Source organism: Malurus melanocephalus, unplaced genomic scaffold (assembly GCF_030028575.1).
Source record: "Malurus melanocephalus ecotype Western Australia unplaced genomic scaffold, MMel_1.1 scaffold_695, whole genome shotgun sequence".
Taxonomy (NCBI): domain Eukaryota; kingdom Metazoa; phylum Chordata; class Aves; order Passeriformes; family Maluridae; genus Malurus; species Malurus melanocephalus.
The window spans coordinates 143,414-157,931 of NW_026623927.1; the positions used below are offsets into that span (position 1 = coordinate 143,414).

The following is a 14,518-nucleotide window of genomic DNA, read 5'->3' on the forward strand; positions in this document are numbered from 1 at the left end:
CGCCTGCGCAGGGGCCCGGCGCGAGCGGCGGCGGCGGCCATGGAGAGCGGGCCGGGAGCGCGCATCCGTGAGGGAGACTGCGCCGTGCTCAAGCGGGACGAGGTGTTCAAAGCCGTGTCGGTGCTGCGCCGCAGGTGAGGGTCGTGCTCCCGGAGCCGCTCGGCGTCTCGGTCGAGGTTTGCGCCTTCCGTCCCTGCCACTTTCGGYGCGGCTGTCGCGGGCCCCGCCTGAGGGAAGGGGGTCCCGGTGCCGGTGCCGGTCCGGGGCTGTCTCTCCGCGCCAGGCGGCGGGGAAGGTTTTAATGCTACCTCGGTTCCCATGGCAAAAAAAAACAAAACAAAAACAACCCGGAAGATCTGGCTACATTTCTCATAACACTTTGAAATAGACTTAAGATGGTTTTGCGCTGTCGGTGTCAAGCTGGTGCCGATTGAAGAGGAGGCTGAAAAGCGTCTCGTCCTTGTGGCACGCGATTTCTGTGAAATGCWAATGGGTGTTGTTAATTGCCCTCAGCGTTGCAGGAAGATGCTGGCACTCAGCTCTGGATAATTGCTGCTTCAGAGGGAGTGTCATGAAAGGTTTCCTATTTCTTTCTCCTAGGCCGACTGGCATAGCAAGAAAGCACCTGCAGCCCAGTAGGAAATGCTAAAATCATTGGGCACAGCCTGGGCTCGTCCCCTTGAAGCAGAGAATTTTGTAGACCATTGTGTAGAAGTCAGAGTAGGGTAATGTGGGCAGACATCTGATTCAGTAGGATGGAGATTTAAAGGTACTATGCTTGAATGCGACTCGTTTAAAAATGGTATAGTTCAGACCTCAGGATTTGGGATTGCTGATTATTGACAGGCTTAATGCTCACCAGTAGAATCTGACACCAAAATCAGGTATTACTCTGCTGGCCTGCAGAACAATGCCAACATCTTGTTCATTAAGTTGCTCTTTAAGTTTTCATTTAAAATTTTGTTGAAATTCTGGAGCATACKTGCAGATTCAAATAATACCACATGTAAAATATATGCATACACTGCATGTTTCAATCAGTAACAAAGAAGTAACAAAGAACTCAGCCTTTTTGCTGTGCTTCAGAATTAGTGATGAGTATAATTTGCATAATTAGGGCTCGTGTTGGCAAGTTTGGATTCGAATGTGAGTGTGGCATAGATCCTGGGACCTGTTTCATTTGCCAGGATTGGTATTTCCAGGCATAGCAAGGCAGCTTTTGTTGGTCAGCCTGGAAATTAAAGTATGTGGATCCTGCTTTGTGTGAGGAAGGTAAAGGGCAAACCTGCCTTAGTGCAAGCAAAATGAAAGAGATGGTAAAATCTTTTTATTTTAAGCAAACATTTCTGGGATTACAAGACACACTCTGCTGTCTGTTTTCTTCGTARTCTTTTGGCAAATGTTATTTCAGTGAAGCTCTGCAAAGTACAGGTTCATGCTCGTCTTTTTGCATTACTCTGCGTGATTCAGCTGAGATTTAATGCACTTCTGACTTCTTCTGTCAAAAATTATACTGACAAGTGCCACAGCCTTGTTTTATCTGTCATCCGAAAATTATTTTGAACTGAAAATAAACTTCTTCCTGTATCATCTATTTGAATTCTTTGTTCTTTCCCTGACCAGTTTCAGTTTAATGTGGGCTTTGTGGTTAATTTCATTCTTTATGCTTGTCCTGCTCTTCTTCAAGGATATAGATGAAAATGTCATATATAAAGCCATGGTTTAAGCTCAACTCTGGTGGTTTTCAGATATAGTAAAAATAATGCTTTAAGTATCATTGCCTTTTCTGTTATTTCAGAAAAATAATTTTTGAGAAGCAGTGGTTCTACCTGGATAATGCCATCGGACATATTTATGGAACTACATTTGAAGTAACCAGTGGTGGAAACCTCCAGCCAAAGCAAGGGTTGGAAGAGACTACCACAGGTATCTCAGAGGACTGACAGTTGGAAAAACTATTTCAAATTAATTTTTTTCTTTGATGGTACCAAAGAAATTGGGAAAGCTTTCTATTAATCATTTCGTTAACTTCATGTTACTTATATTCTTTCTGCCRTAAAAGTGCATGGTTTTGTCTTGATCAGTTGTTTCACTAGTCCTGTAACAAATTAGCTTTTTMATGTGGGAGAAAATTTGACCCTTAGTCTGGGTGATTTTATTTATTATTAAGGTTTACTTCACATATTACTTCACATATTTCATTGCTTAGGCTGTACACCGTAAGGCCATGAAAAATGTGTGTTTAACCACGAGAAATCTGCCTTCTGTGAAACTAAAATMATGTGTTTCTCCCACTTACTGAGAGCTAGATTTTACAAATCTGTGTCCTTTTCCTTTAGAAACAAAGGAAGCAGGGACAGATAATCGTAACATAGTTGATGATGGGAAGTCTCAGAAACTGACTCATGATGACATAAAGGCTTTGAAGGACAAGGGTATTAAAGGACAGGTAAAAATAAGGTTTTGGTGTCATTTCTGTGCTACGTTGATGGTTATATTTTAGTTTCTGAGAGAGGATATTCTTTTTCTCTGTGCATAGATTTCAGTGCTTTTTCTCTGCTCTTCTGGTCCAGTCATGTTTCTTGGTTTTACAAAACTGCTAAGGCTGTTTTCAGAGAAAACTTTATGTAAGGTTGGCAACTTCGTCAGTAGAGAGTAAAGTATTAATATTTATGACATCAGAAGTTATAACGTAAAAAAGTACAGCTCACATAATCATAATTTAATTTTTCTCAGGTATATGGTTCAAGATAACTACTTCTGTATTACAGATGTATTAAAATTGTGCAATAATKAAACTACCAAAGATGTAGGAAAGGATTGTGGCCAAACAATGAAGTCTCACCAAATAACACTGTGTAACCAATGAACTCTCAGTGTGCCTGTAGGCAGTGCCTGCCTGASAGGGTGATGCTGGTGCCTTATCAGTACCTGGAAAGTTAAGAGTGTTCCCAGGAGATCTGTTCTGTTCCTGTTAGAAAAGGGGTTGGTATTTAACCCTGCACCTTGTCATAAAGTAAGGGATCTTTGAGCCATCTTGAATCCAATGAAGCATTGCAGCAGTTCTATTCTGCAGATGCTGTCAGGCAAAATTCTCTCTCGTCTTTATTAGAAAGAGTAAACCAAAAACAGGAAATTGCTCATGCTTACATCAAGTTCATCTCCTGTTTGCATCTTGCTGTTTGGTGCTGCTCTTTGGAGCAGTTAYTCTGCTCTTGCCCTCCTGGGTCCAAGGTGTTTGGAATGGTGCTTCTGTTTCCATGGTTGTGCTGCTGGTTGTGTTATCTCTTGGAGATGAATGTACTAATCAGGCTGATAGCTTTGATGGTTTTTATCTGTTTGCATTATCCATGGCAGAAGATCACTCAGCCTGGCCTATGCCATGTCCTCAACGTGCCTGTGCCATGCATTTCCTGTGCTTTTATTACTTCTGGTTTCTGAACTGTACCTGAGTATTCATTTTAGCATTTTACATTAGCAGTAAAAGATCTTGTTCCTCCATAAATGTCTGCTAAAATCTGAATTCCTGTTTGTGAATGGCATGTCTTGGTGATGCAGGATTCTTCCCAGCTTCATCACTGTAAATTTTACTGGAACAAAAAAAAAACAAACCCTACAAAACAAGATACAACCCAGACACTGCATTTATTTTTTTCCAGGAATAAAGCAAAAAAAAAAGAAAGAAATGCTGGTTCACTACTGACACATGTTAAGTGTTGGAAGAAACAATGGCCTGGAAAGCAGCAATAGGAGTGAGGAGTACTTGCATCACTCTGGTTTTTGAGCAGGTTTTTAAAGTGCAATGGGAGGTGCAGTGTCCAAATTAAAAACGTTCCTTTTGTCATTCCTCCCCCACCAGGTTTAATAGAACCCATAATTTTAGCAGCTAAACTACTTGGATCACAGAACCCAAAACAGCAGCATTTGTCCTTGTGTTGCAGTCATGGAAACAAACCCTGAGCAAGGAAAGTTCTGTTTGGTTTGGTTTTGTTGGAGGTCTTAATGATCCTTCCAGCTGGAATGTGAAAACATGAAAAAGAGATAGATTGGCAAAGACATTRGAACAAGGAGACCAAGAAACCAAAATTGGAATTCTGGGAAAACCTGGGAGCTAGAGAAGGAAAAGTCAGGAGAAGTATTGCAGGAAATAATAAATGTTAAGGAGTTGGACACTGTGCAAGGATTTGGTACAGGAGTAAAGCACATTTTGTGAGACTGAAAAATTGCTGGAGTGAGGGAGATATCTGGTGATTACCTAGAGCAGAGGAGAGGAACTGCATGAAACAGGGGAAAAAGAYACCCTCAGAGATGCTGAAATCAAAAGTGACCCAATGAGGGAGTTGGATTAAACTAAATATTACTGAATATTCCAGGATAAGCATTTTCATTTATCACAGTTATGTAAAACTATATTATTAAATTCCCATACATAGTCAGTGTGGTGCCTCACTTTTCATGTTGATTAACAGAAATTTACTTTGCCATTGTTGTCAGGAGAAGTTAATGCTATACATGCCTCTACTGGAAGAAAATATTTTCAGTGTTTGTTTAAAAAAATACTGTATATGGAATGAATGAGAAATAAATGCTAGCTGTAACAAAAATAAATTGTTTCTTCCAAGGAAATAGTTCAACAGTTAATAGAGAACAGTACAACATTCAGAGACAAAACAGAATTTGCTCAAGATAAATACATAAAGAAGAAGAARAAAAAGTAAGTGAATTTTAAACTGTGGAAAGTACTTGGTAATTCTCTAAATTGTTGAGATTAAAATCAGACTCTTACTATGTGTTTGTTACAGATATGAGGCAGTTATTACAATTGTGAAACCATCCACTCGCATCCTTTCAACCATGTATTACGCAAGGGAACCTGGAAAAATTAAGTGAGTTTTCACTTTGTTTCATTTTTATAAATTATAACAGAAAGAATACTTCAATACTTTTTAAATACCTGTGCTGTACCAAAGTATGTGGTATTCACCTTYCTTCTCTTTTCTTTCCTGTGAACACAACGATTGCAAGTTAATCAAAAATAATATGGTACAGAAGATGAATGAATATTGCAGCAAACAGGAAAACTCTTTTGCAGCACCAGCTTTTACCATTTCTCTGTCACGACCACCTTGCTAATTACCTGTGCAGACAGAGCTTCTTTGCATTTTCAAGCATCTCTCTCACCTGCTTTGGCTGGTGGCRCAACTGCTTTGTGTTCTGGCTCAGTAATCAAAATTACCAGTCACTTAGCAGAAGCAATAATTGTTGTCTTTAATGTGTTRGGGATTCAAAATCCTCAATCAGAAGTCTCCAGAGTTTAAAAACCTGTGGTTAACTTYGGAGTTAGGAATCAGAGGGGGCCATGAGTACAGGCATCTGGCCCTGTTTGATTTTTACTCACCTAAACTCAGAGATACATTGTTCAGACCCTAAAGGTGGACTGGTACATGATTTTTAATGTAGTAATAATGGAGCTAAGATTTAAAATCTTTAAATACAAATTATTTAAGGCTTTTCAAACTTTTTTCCTTCCCCTTCCACCATCTCTGTCAGTTGGCTTTATTTTACTATTAAAGATTAGTTGTAATTTGTGTAGCTGTGACTGAATCTCTTCAGTGCWTGGGTTTTGGTCCAGGACTGCAGGTGGTGCAAGCTGCTGCAATATGGGTTAAAATCACAAGGGATGCATTCTTGGACCAGGAAATGTATTCATACCATTTGTTCTTTACAAAGCTGACATGTCTGAGAAAATCAAACAAACAAGTTTCAAAAAATATTTTGTCTGACTGGCACAGCACAAGATGTCCACTTTGATATGTGCACCCTACTGCATATCCTGCTTTTGCTTCTCCTGTCTGATTTCTTGTTGGCTCCAGTTCTTCTTCATTACCAGATGTTTAATTATAAGTTTCTTCATGTTCAAACTTCTGGTGAAGGTCACTGATGCTCTTCCTGAAAATCTGCTGTAATGCACCTTTTTTTTTGGCATGCTCCTGAGCTAGTAGGCAGTATCTCTGAGAAAACTTTAATATTTGTTAAACCCCTCTTTTGTCTTCCAGCCACCTGAGATACGACACYTTGGCTCAGATGTTGACTTTGGGAAACATCCACGCTGGCAACAAGATGATTGTCATGGAAACGTGCTCGGGCCTGGTGCTGGGAGCTGTGATGGAGAGAATGGGGGGTGAGTCAAACCTTAGTCATGCACACATCAAGGGAGACTTTAATCCACATCTGTGTGACACTGCTRAAAGGCAGGACTTCATAAGACTTTTTAAATCTAGTTTTACCACCTCCAGCATTCAGAGTGGGACCTGTTCTTCCATTGGAAAAAGTTGCATTTTGCATCAGTTGGATTTCTTTTTCATTACTTGAAAAACCATAAAAAATAATTTCATTGTAATTGTTTATATAATTAATTTTTATTAAATTGAAAGCCTTATATGTAGATCTATTTTAGTTCCTCTCTTAGCATAATGACATTGAGTCCAGAAAAAGCTTTAGGGACCTTGTATGGAGATCCTTCCCAGACACCTGGAATTGCACAAAAGTGAATGGCAGAAAACAGGAATTCAGACAGCACTGGAAATGTTGCCATTCCTCTTGTTCACTGCACCAGATTGAATGTGTATTTTGAAAGTATGGGACATTTTCTTGAGCATATTCTAGGAGAAGTTTGACTCCTGTTTTGTTTTTCAAACTCAGTTAATCAGTTTTATTATTCTAAGATACCAGACAAAGGTGACAATTATATTCCAGAAAGGTAGGAAGTGTAATGTGATGTGCACACAGTCTGGGAAGCACATAGRCAATTTTACTACAAATTGGTTTTGTTTCAGCAACTCTTGGCCATAGGGMTACTTTTTGAAGTAAATAAGGTACAATTTTAGCGTAATTATTAAAAACTTAYTTTTAGTGTGTTTAACATCTCACTGCTCTGCCTTTGGAGCCTGGATGTTGAAGAAATTCTTGGCCTAACAAGGCAGTTTAAATTAATTTTTGGGTTTTGTCCAAGCAACTCCATAAATAAGTAACAGAAACTGTAAAAAATTCATCTTTAAATTATTAATTAAACTAGCTTTTTAAACAGTTTGTCAGTACTTACATGTTATGAGCTAATCCTAAATACATATTTAATACACAAATATTCTGAATTACCTGGTCCTTTTGAGTTTCAGTAAGTGTTGTCCTTTGAGTAAAGGTTTTCTACTGTGAGACACATTTCCACAGTTTGTTAAACTTGATGGCTGGATTAATTACAGGCAATTTAAATATAGCATTTTAGAAAGACTTCTAAACTTTTAAGAATTSCAGCTTTCCAATGTGTTTTGATTCTTTCCCTCCCACAGGCTATGGATCCATCATTCAGATGTACCCAGGAGGAGGACCTGTTAGAGCTGCCACCAGCTGTTTTGGATTTCCCAAAGCTTTCTTTGATAACCTTCATGAATTTCCTCTCAGCAAAGTGCAGAGTCTCCTCTCTGGGACATTGACGACAGAGACTCTGCCTGCAGACTCTGAGGATAATGCACTGATGGAAGAAGAAAGCAATGGATTGGCTGAGGAGAAACAGCCTTCCCTACAGGAAACAGAGGAGGAACCTACTACTGAAACAGCTATGGAGATCAATCCAACAGAAGAGCAAGACACAATGGACATTAATGCTGAAGATGGAGAATTTAAAGAGAACAAGGAAAAAGAAAGTAAAGAAAATGTAAGTATATTTATTGTGGCTGTTCAAGTTTCACAATGCCTGTGTATATAAAATTCTGCTGTCTGACTCAGACCTGCTGAAATGCAGCTTATTCAGGTGTTAAAGTGGAGCTCTGGGAGTTATCTTCTGTCTTATATTAAGATTCAAAAAAAGAAAACTCAGGCCATGCAATAATGATTCAATATGTAATTACCAGTTAAAGTGCCAGCTGTTTGTTTTGTTGTTCAAAGGTTCGGGAAAAGCAAATGAAACAGTGGGAGAGAAGAAAAAAGCTGCTAGAAGCTGCTGCTCTGTTGAGAGAGAAGAATGCTGATGGGTGAGTCTGGTTAGAGCTCTCATAGTTTGGGAGTGATATTCCCCAATTTACAGCTCCAGCTGAAACACCCCAGCCYATGGGAGCCATGGGATTGGAGCAGAGAACTGGAGACACAAAAGGTAAAGGTTGAGATAAGAACAATTCACTGGAAACAGCAACCAGGAACAGCAACAATGCCAATGACAGAGGGTACAGGACAAGCAAGAAAAATGAATGTGCCTTGGTTAGTTCTTGCCTGGTTTAGATTTTTTCTTTTATTCATTTCAAATGGCTTGAAATGATCTAAAAGTCAATTAATGATGAGCAAATATTAAAATAAAAATGAAAAAAATAAAATCCAAATTAAAACACATCCCAGGTAGAATCTAATACAAAATGACTGCCAAGAAAACCACAGGACTCTAAATAGCAAAGTAGAACCTGAGGTTTTAGGTTTATTAAAGTGGAACTGATCTGGCATTTTTTATTGGTTGGATTGTTTTAGAAATTCATCTTTCTTGCACAGGAAAAAAAAAACAGATAACTTTATTTTACCTGCTTTTGCCAGGATCAGTTATTCCCGAGGAACAATTTAGCATAAAGATTGAATATCATAAATTTAAAACAAATGAATTAAATCCATTCCTAGAAATTCAGCCCCACAATCATGTGAGAGCATTTGGTGGTTGTGACTTTTTCACTGTGTTCTTAGCAARTGCTGAAGCGATTCAAGTTAACAAAGTAATTTTAGTTTACTTAATTTAATAACATTCATAGTAATTTTTTTTCCTCCAAAGAGTTCACTGGGAATAAAGCTGTTTTGTTGGATACGTTTTACTGCCCATTTGCTGGTTGTTTTTAAATGCACATATATAATTTTTGTGTTTTTTACTAGGAAATGTTTTAATTCATGCTCATTCATATACCTCATGTAGCTTAATAAGTGATAGAGTTTATAAATATACATAAGCAGGTCATTCTGTGTTCTCTGAAGCAGTGAAATKTTCAAAGGAGCTTTGTAAAAACTGCACATCTGTCTGGCAGTGCCTGTGGATGTGACCATTGTGCTTGCTGAAGGGTGGCAGTGTTGGTTTCACTGCTGTCTCCTGCACCCATCATTGTAATTAATGTCTGTGCATGGTCTGGCAAAGGCAAAATTAATATCTGACTTCACTTGGTATTTCCTTTTGTGTAAAATAATACGTTCATTGGTTGAGTTCAAGGAGGCCTATTTGTTATTTGTCTCTTGTTTATTTGTTTTCAATCACTTTTATCCTCCTGTTGTCCTTTGTAATGCATGAGAGCTGTAACAAATGACATTCCTGAAGGGTTGACCGATTCCTTGCTTCAGGAAGGCTTCATCATGATGGGGGTAAAGAGAATTKATGGTGCCTGAGAGCACTGTCCCAAATGGCTGAGCCATGATCCCCTTTCTTCAATCATCTGCTTTTAATAGCCACTGCTCCTTGAGACCAAGAACCACAGGATAACATAAAAACCTTGGCATGGAATAAAGAAGTGCTGCAAATTAATGACTCTGTACCTGAGTAGAAGCAGGCAGGGGAAGTAAGGGTTTGGTTTGATTTTGCAGGAGAGAAGAAGGGAAATGATAGGGAAAAAGCTGGTTAACATTGGAGGTGGGGAGAAAGACTGGGGCTTACTGGCAGAATAAAAAAAAGCTGTTCATTRGGTGAAGGTGGATACCAACTTTAGGAGAATGAATTTTTGAGGTCCTGAATTTAACTGTATTTATTACTGAATGTAGAAGATACCATTTCAGTAAAATTTCAGTCTTCTATGCTATTGTGTGGTAAAACACTGTTTATACTGGACCTGTTTGTTCAATTCCTTTAATGAGAGTTGAGGTCTGGTGTTAGGCCACTGAGGGGGAAAAAGGAAGRTAYTCACTGGGTATTTGGTATTCTTTTAAAGAAGACTTTAGAGTGACAATTTTCTGACACTATGAAAACAGAAATTGGTTTATAGACACTCYATGTGTTCAGAATGAGACACCTCCCTCCCTCTGCCCTTCCTCTGCCTCTTCCTGCTCCCTCATCACCCACTGCATTTATTTTGTGCCTGGCCAGGCTCCCTGCTGGCAGCAATCTGTGCTGCCATATGAAAGAGCAGCATTTGATTTTCCCAGTCTCTCATCCCTCACTCCTTTCCTGCTGTCTGGCAGAGCCCCTGGCAGTGCCAGTGCAGCATTCCAAGCCTTTCCTTTATGGCCTGCTTGGTTCATGATGGAGCACAATTCTTTAGAGGTTTCCATTTGAAGTAAAAGGTCTGCAAGGCCATGGCTGGCAAACAACTGAAGTGGGAACAATGCAAAGGAAATATCTCACCTCTTTATCTCTSTTGTATTTAGAAAATTGAACATCAGTTTTTACTGCCCTTTCATCAGGTGACTTCAACTGTGCTCCAGTGCTGCACATTCCCTTGGAAAACAAATGTTAATTGATGGGGTATCTCAGGTAGTCTCTACACTGGAGAGGGAATGTAATTAGGCCTTTCTTTCTGCACAAGCACCACTTATTAACTAATTGACTAATTATCAACCATTCCTTGCCATCTAGTTCTGCAGTGATTTTYTTGGATTAAAAGTGGAGGCAGCTGTGGAGAATCTCAACCATCTGTAGATCCAAGTTATCCTATGATGTTAAAATGAGGATGGAGAATAAAATATGAAGCCTTTAAATTATCAAGGACATAATTTCTTTTTGAAAGCTTTTTACTCGTGCCTATTAAGGGTTAGTTCTCTCTTTAAATATTCCTTTTATATAGAACTATTTAATAAAGACTACTCAAAAGAGTAATGACTGAGGTTACAGTCTAAGCAACATTTGGCAGTCACAAAATTTAAATTTTGTTTGGAAAATGGTCTTGGGCAGATCAAGCAGCCTTCATTTTTTTTAGGTTGTAAGAATTATTGCAGAGCCCAAGACAGCTGAAGTGAGTGCTCCTGCAGTGCATTCAATATTCTGCCCTTTGGGGAACAAGTGCTTCAGCCTCTTAATTATGCCAATAGGAAGTCATGATCTGTTTTTATATTTGGGGAGTTGTCAGAGCAATGAAAACATGCTGAGGAAACACTTTTAAGCTGTAATTGATTGCTGTGCTAAGTGGGAGGAAATGTCACTTGATGAGGTTTGAGAAGCAAACAACTAATGTGCTGAAACTTCTTTTGCAGCTTGATTGTAGCCAGCAAGTTTCATCCCACACCCTTGTTACTTTCTTTATTGGAATTTGTTGCTCCTTCAAGACCTTTTGTTGTCTACTGCCAGTATAAAGAGGTAAATCAAGATGTTACTTCAGCTGTTAYAGTTCAATKCTATTTATGCTAAGATGTTACAGTTTGATGCTATTCTGTGTAACCTCCTCTTTGGWTTTTTTAAAGCCATTGTTAGAATGTTACACCAAACTGAGAGAAAGAGGTGGAGTCATTAACCTGAAGCTGTCTGAAACCTGGCTAAGGAACTACCAGGTAAGGATGGCAGTGATGCCAAAACCATGAGAATATTGGGGAGCAAAACATTTCCTGAAAATAGGGGGAGATTTGGGCTGATGACACAATGTATCAGGCATTTGTTCTGCCCAGGACCAGGGGGTGTTCTGGAAAGRCTTTATACTTTCTTACAAAGCGTTTCATTGAACATTTGCTGAAATATTTGTAGCAAAGGGACCGGGTTTGTAATTCCCAGATGTCCACATGAGGTGGGCCTGGCAAGGCTCCCTGTGTCCATCTGCAGTGAGAACAGCCCTGCAGTGAAACCTCTGAGCCCTGCAGTGCCASTCAGGGCAAGGAGGAAGCACAGCTGAAAGGAAAGTGGAATGTGGCTGAAAGGGGGGCTCAGTGCTGTGTCTGACCCTGAGGGTGGCTGCAGAAAGGTGACAGGGACAGAACGGGAAAGCACAGAATTACTGCAGGCTGGTCTGTGGAGCAGCTGTGCTTTCCTGCAGAGTGCCTCACTTCTGAGCACATAATGGCACTTGCATGTGTCTCAAACCTTGGCTTTGTAATTCTGCTGGCAMTGCCATGAGGCAGCAGCCTGTGTTAGTATGGATTTCTCTAACTGGATTCTGATCTGCAGATCCTTTAAAGATAAATGCATTTCCCAAATGGCTGTTTGTTGTTGCAACTGGGAAAAAAATTTACATCCWACCCYGTAAGCTGAAATKACACAATGATGTGCACACAGAGAGKGGATTTTTACAGGTGCTGGTTGTGGGGTRTGGTTTATTGCTATTGTTTGTTTGTTTGGAAGGTTTTACCCGATCGAAGCCATCCAAAGCTGACCATGAGTGGAGGTGGAGGGTACCTCTTGTCTGGCATCACTGTCRTCTTGGATAAGGGCAAACCTGATTGCAGTAATTCAGAAGCACYGAAGATGGAGGAGCCATCATCTAAAAGATGCAAACTTCAAGACCTTCCTTGTTAACATTTGAAGAATTGATTTGTGGTTTAGATCTCAGGAGTCTTAGTGAAATAACAAGTTCTTTTGAGTGCTGTTGACAGCACAGGGCTGTGCCTGTTGTGCATCTGTCAGAAAAAGCAGCAGAACTGCAGGGGAGGGTGCATTGTCCTGCTTCCTTGTCCTGTATCCAGTTCACATCATCTGGAGGGGAAGGAAAACCCTTGGGAGCAAACATCCCAATGAACTCATAGGAACTTCAAAAAGGAGAGAAGATGACGCCTCAGTGGAGGCATTCTGTTTGTTTGTTGCCAAATCTGAATATGATGTAGTTTTTTAAAAGGTCGAGTCAGAATCAACGCATCCAAATTTGCTTTCCATACTTCCAGAAAGGCTTCAGAGAATTCTCCCAAGAATTCCATGTGGTGATCTGCTCCCACTTGGGACACAGAATTCAGCTGCATTCAGTAGTTTAAAGAAATACAATGAATAGCACAAATCATACACTTCTTTTTTTCCAAAGGAATAATAAAAAGAGAAAACTAGTAYTAGACATGACCCCATGCTTACAGCATGAGTCAATTATTTTCCTGAAATAATAGAGAAGAGCAAGTGCATGTTCTTAAATTAAAATATTGAATATTTAAACAGAATGTCTCTATTAGTATTGTCTGTCATTTTCCTAAGAGTTGCTGTATGTTTTTAAGATATTCCTATTTTGAAAACTGCTGTATGTGTACATATATTTATTCTACTGTTGGATCTTTCAGATGTCTGGCTTTTTTTATTAATTTTTTTAACTGCATTTGCCATTTCAATTAAACTACAGGGTGTTTTCCCTAATGAGATTCATCTTCTTTCTCTTAGTTTTCCCTCTTTTTGGAAAGGCTTTAAGAGGACAATACTCTGTTGGTTTCCCCCCAGTGGCAGCTCATAGGGCCAGCAGGGCTTGGCTACATTGAGAACTCCCTCATTGGTGTCAGGACTGMCTAGGCAGACTCTGGAGCTTTGGGGCCAAGCAATCAGATTTGATAAAGCTGTAAAGGTCAGTATTTTGATCAAGTAATGCTTTTTCAGGGCATCATTAGCTCAAAATGGGTTGTATTTTGTGTAAAAAGCAGGTAGGAGAGCAGCTACACTACAGCTTCAGGTTTTATCRACCTCTGCTTTTTGTAAACTTCCCAGTGTTGTTTTTCTGCTTGTGTGGGAAGTTTATCTTCTCTCTTTTCTTCTCCTACTTCTCCAGTAAATGGAGAGGATTCCACCATCTCTGCATTCCAGATGGCTGCTTATCCAAGATACTGTGACCATAAAAACAGTAACATGGAAAAAGCAGATTTGCTTAATAGATSAGTTTGAGAAATAAACAGTGTTGGAACACCCGATGAGTTAATTYGGATCAAAGCCAAACTGGCTGCATTTCACCACCATTGACATTGACATAGTCACTGAATCCCAGTTTTCAAATGTGCCATAATCCTTGTAAAGTGCAGAGAAAAACAATAAAGAAACAAATCATTATTGAGATTTCAAATYCCTTCTTCCCTCTCATGCAAACTGGCAAACAAAATGCACAGGTGGGCTCCTTGTCACTTTGAAAAGATACTGGTGAAGCATCAATACTTGGTGCACAATCTGACTCAGCTCCCTCTGAGACAATCCCATCAGTCACACAAACAAGGAGAAGATTTGGTCCAAGATCAATGGTTTTTATTATTGCAAACTCAGACAAATATATTCCTGAAGAACACTAACACAATTGTCTCCAAAAGCATATTAAAAATACCTGCCCACATGAAAGGTTATGTTACTAAAATTCATGCCATTCAGGTCTCAGGAGCGTAACAGCAAATGAAAGACACTTTCAGCTGTGTAAATCACTACACGAGAGTGGACAGTGAATAGAATTTCCTGGGTTTAGGGCAAACAGCAATCCAGTGGCAGTGAATTTACCACAAAGCACAGGTTTGCGAGGACACCTTCAGCCTCTCCTGAGGCTGTTAATCTTCTCTGCTATGTTCTGCAGCTCCAGATCCATAGTGGCCAAGTTTTCCAGCTGCTTTTCCTGTGAAAASAGAGAGTGTTTTACACATCATTAAC

The 14,518-nt window shown here is 39.6% G+C and overlaps 2 protein-coding genes across 5 annotated transcripts in view; one reads left to right on the top strand and one right to left on the bottom strand.

Moving 5' to 3' along the window:
* Positions 1-14: 14 nt before the first annotated feature.
* TRMT6 (tRNA methyltransferase 6 non-catalytic subunit) lies at positions 15-13,923 on the top strand. Of its 4 annotated transcripts, XM_057384279.1 has the most exons (11): positions 15-134; positions 1,799-1,926; positions 2,340-2,449; positions 4,623-4,714; positions 4,803-4,886; positions 6,057-6,181; positions 7,347-7,711; positions 7,942-8,027; positions 11,197-11,299; positions 11,404-11,490; positions 12,272-13,923. In XM_057384279.1, exons 1-11 carry the CDS (start codon positions 40-42, stop codon positions 12,443-12,445), a joined length of 1,449 nt encoding a protein of 482 aa, XP_057240262.1. In that variant the 5' UTR covers positions 15-39; the 3' UTR covers positions 12,446-13,923. The 4 variants fall into 4 exon arrangements, with proteins under 4 accessions (XP_057240262.1, XP_057240263.1, XP_057240264.1 ...); XM_057384280.1 differs by lacking the exons at positions 1,799-1,926; positions 2,340-2,449; positions 4,623-4,714; XM_057384281.1 differs by lacking the exons at positions 15-134; positions 2,340-2,449; positions 4,623-4,714 and having other exon boundaries at positions 1,861-1,926.
* A 162-nt stretch (positions 13,924-14,085) lies between these two features.
* Positions 14,086-14,518, bottom strand: part of CHGB (chromogranin B) — an 8,381-nt gene continuing 7,948 nt past the window's right edge. Inside the window, exon 5 of the mRNA XM_057384268.1 lies at positions 14,086-14,483. Coding sequence (XP_057240251.1) covers positions 14,400-14,483 — 84 coding nt within the window. The 3' untranslated portion in view covers positions 14,086-14,399. The remainder of the gene's footprint in view (positions 14,484-14,518) is intronic.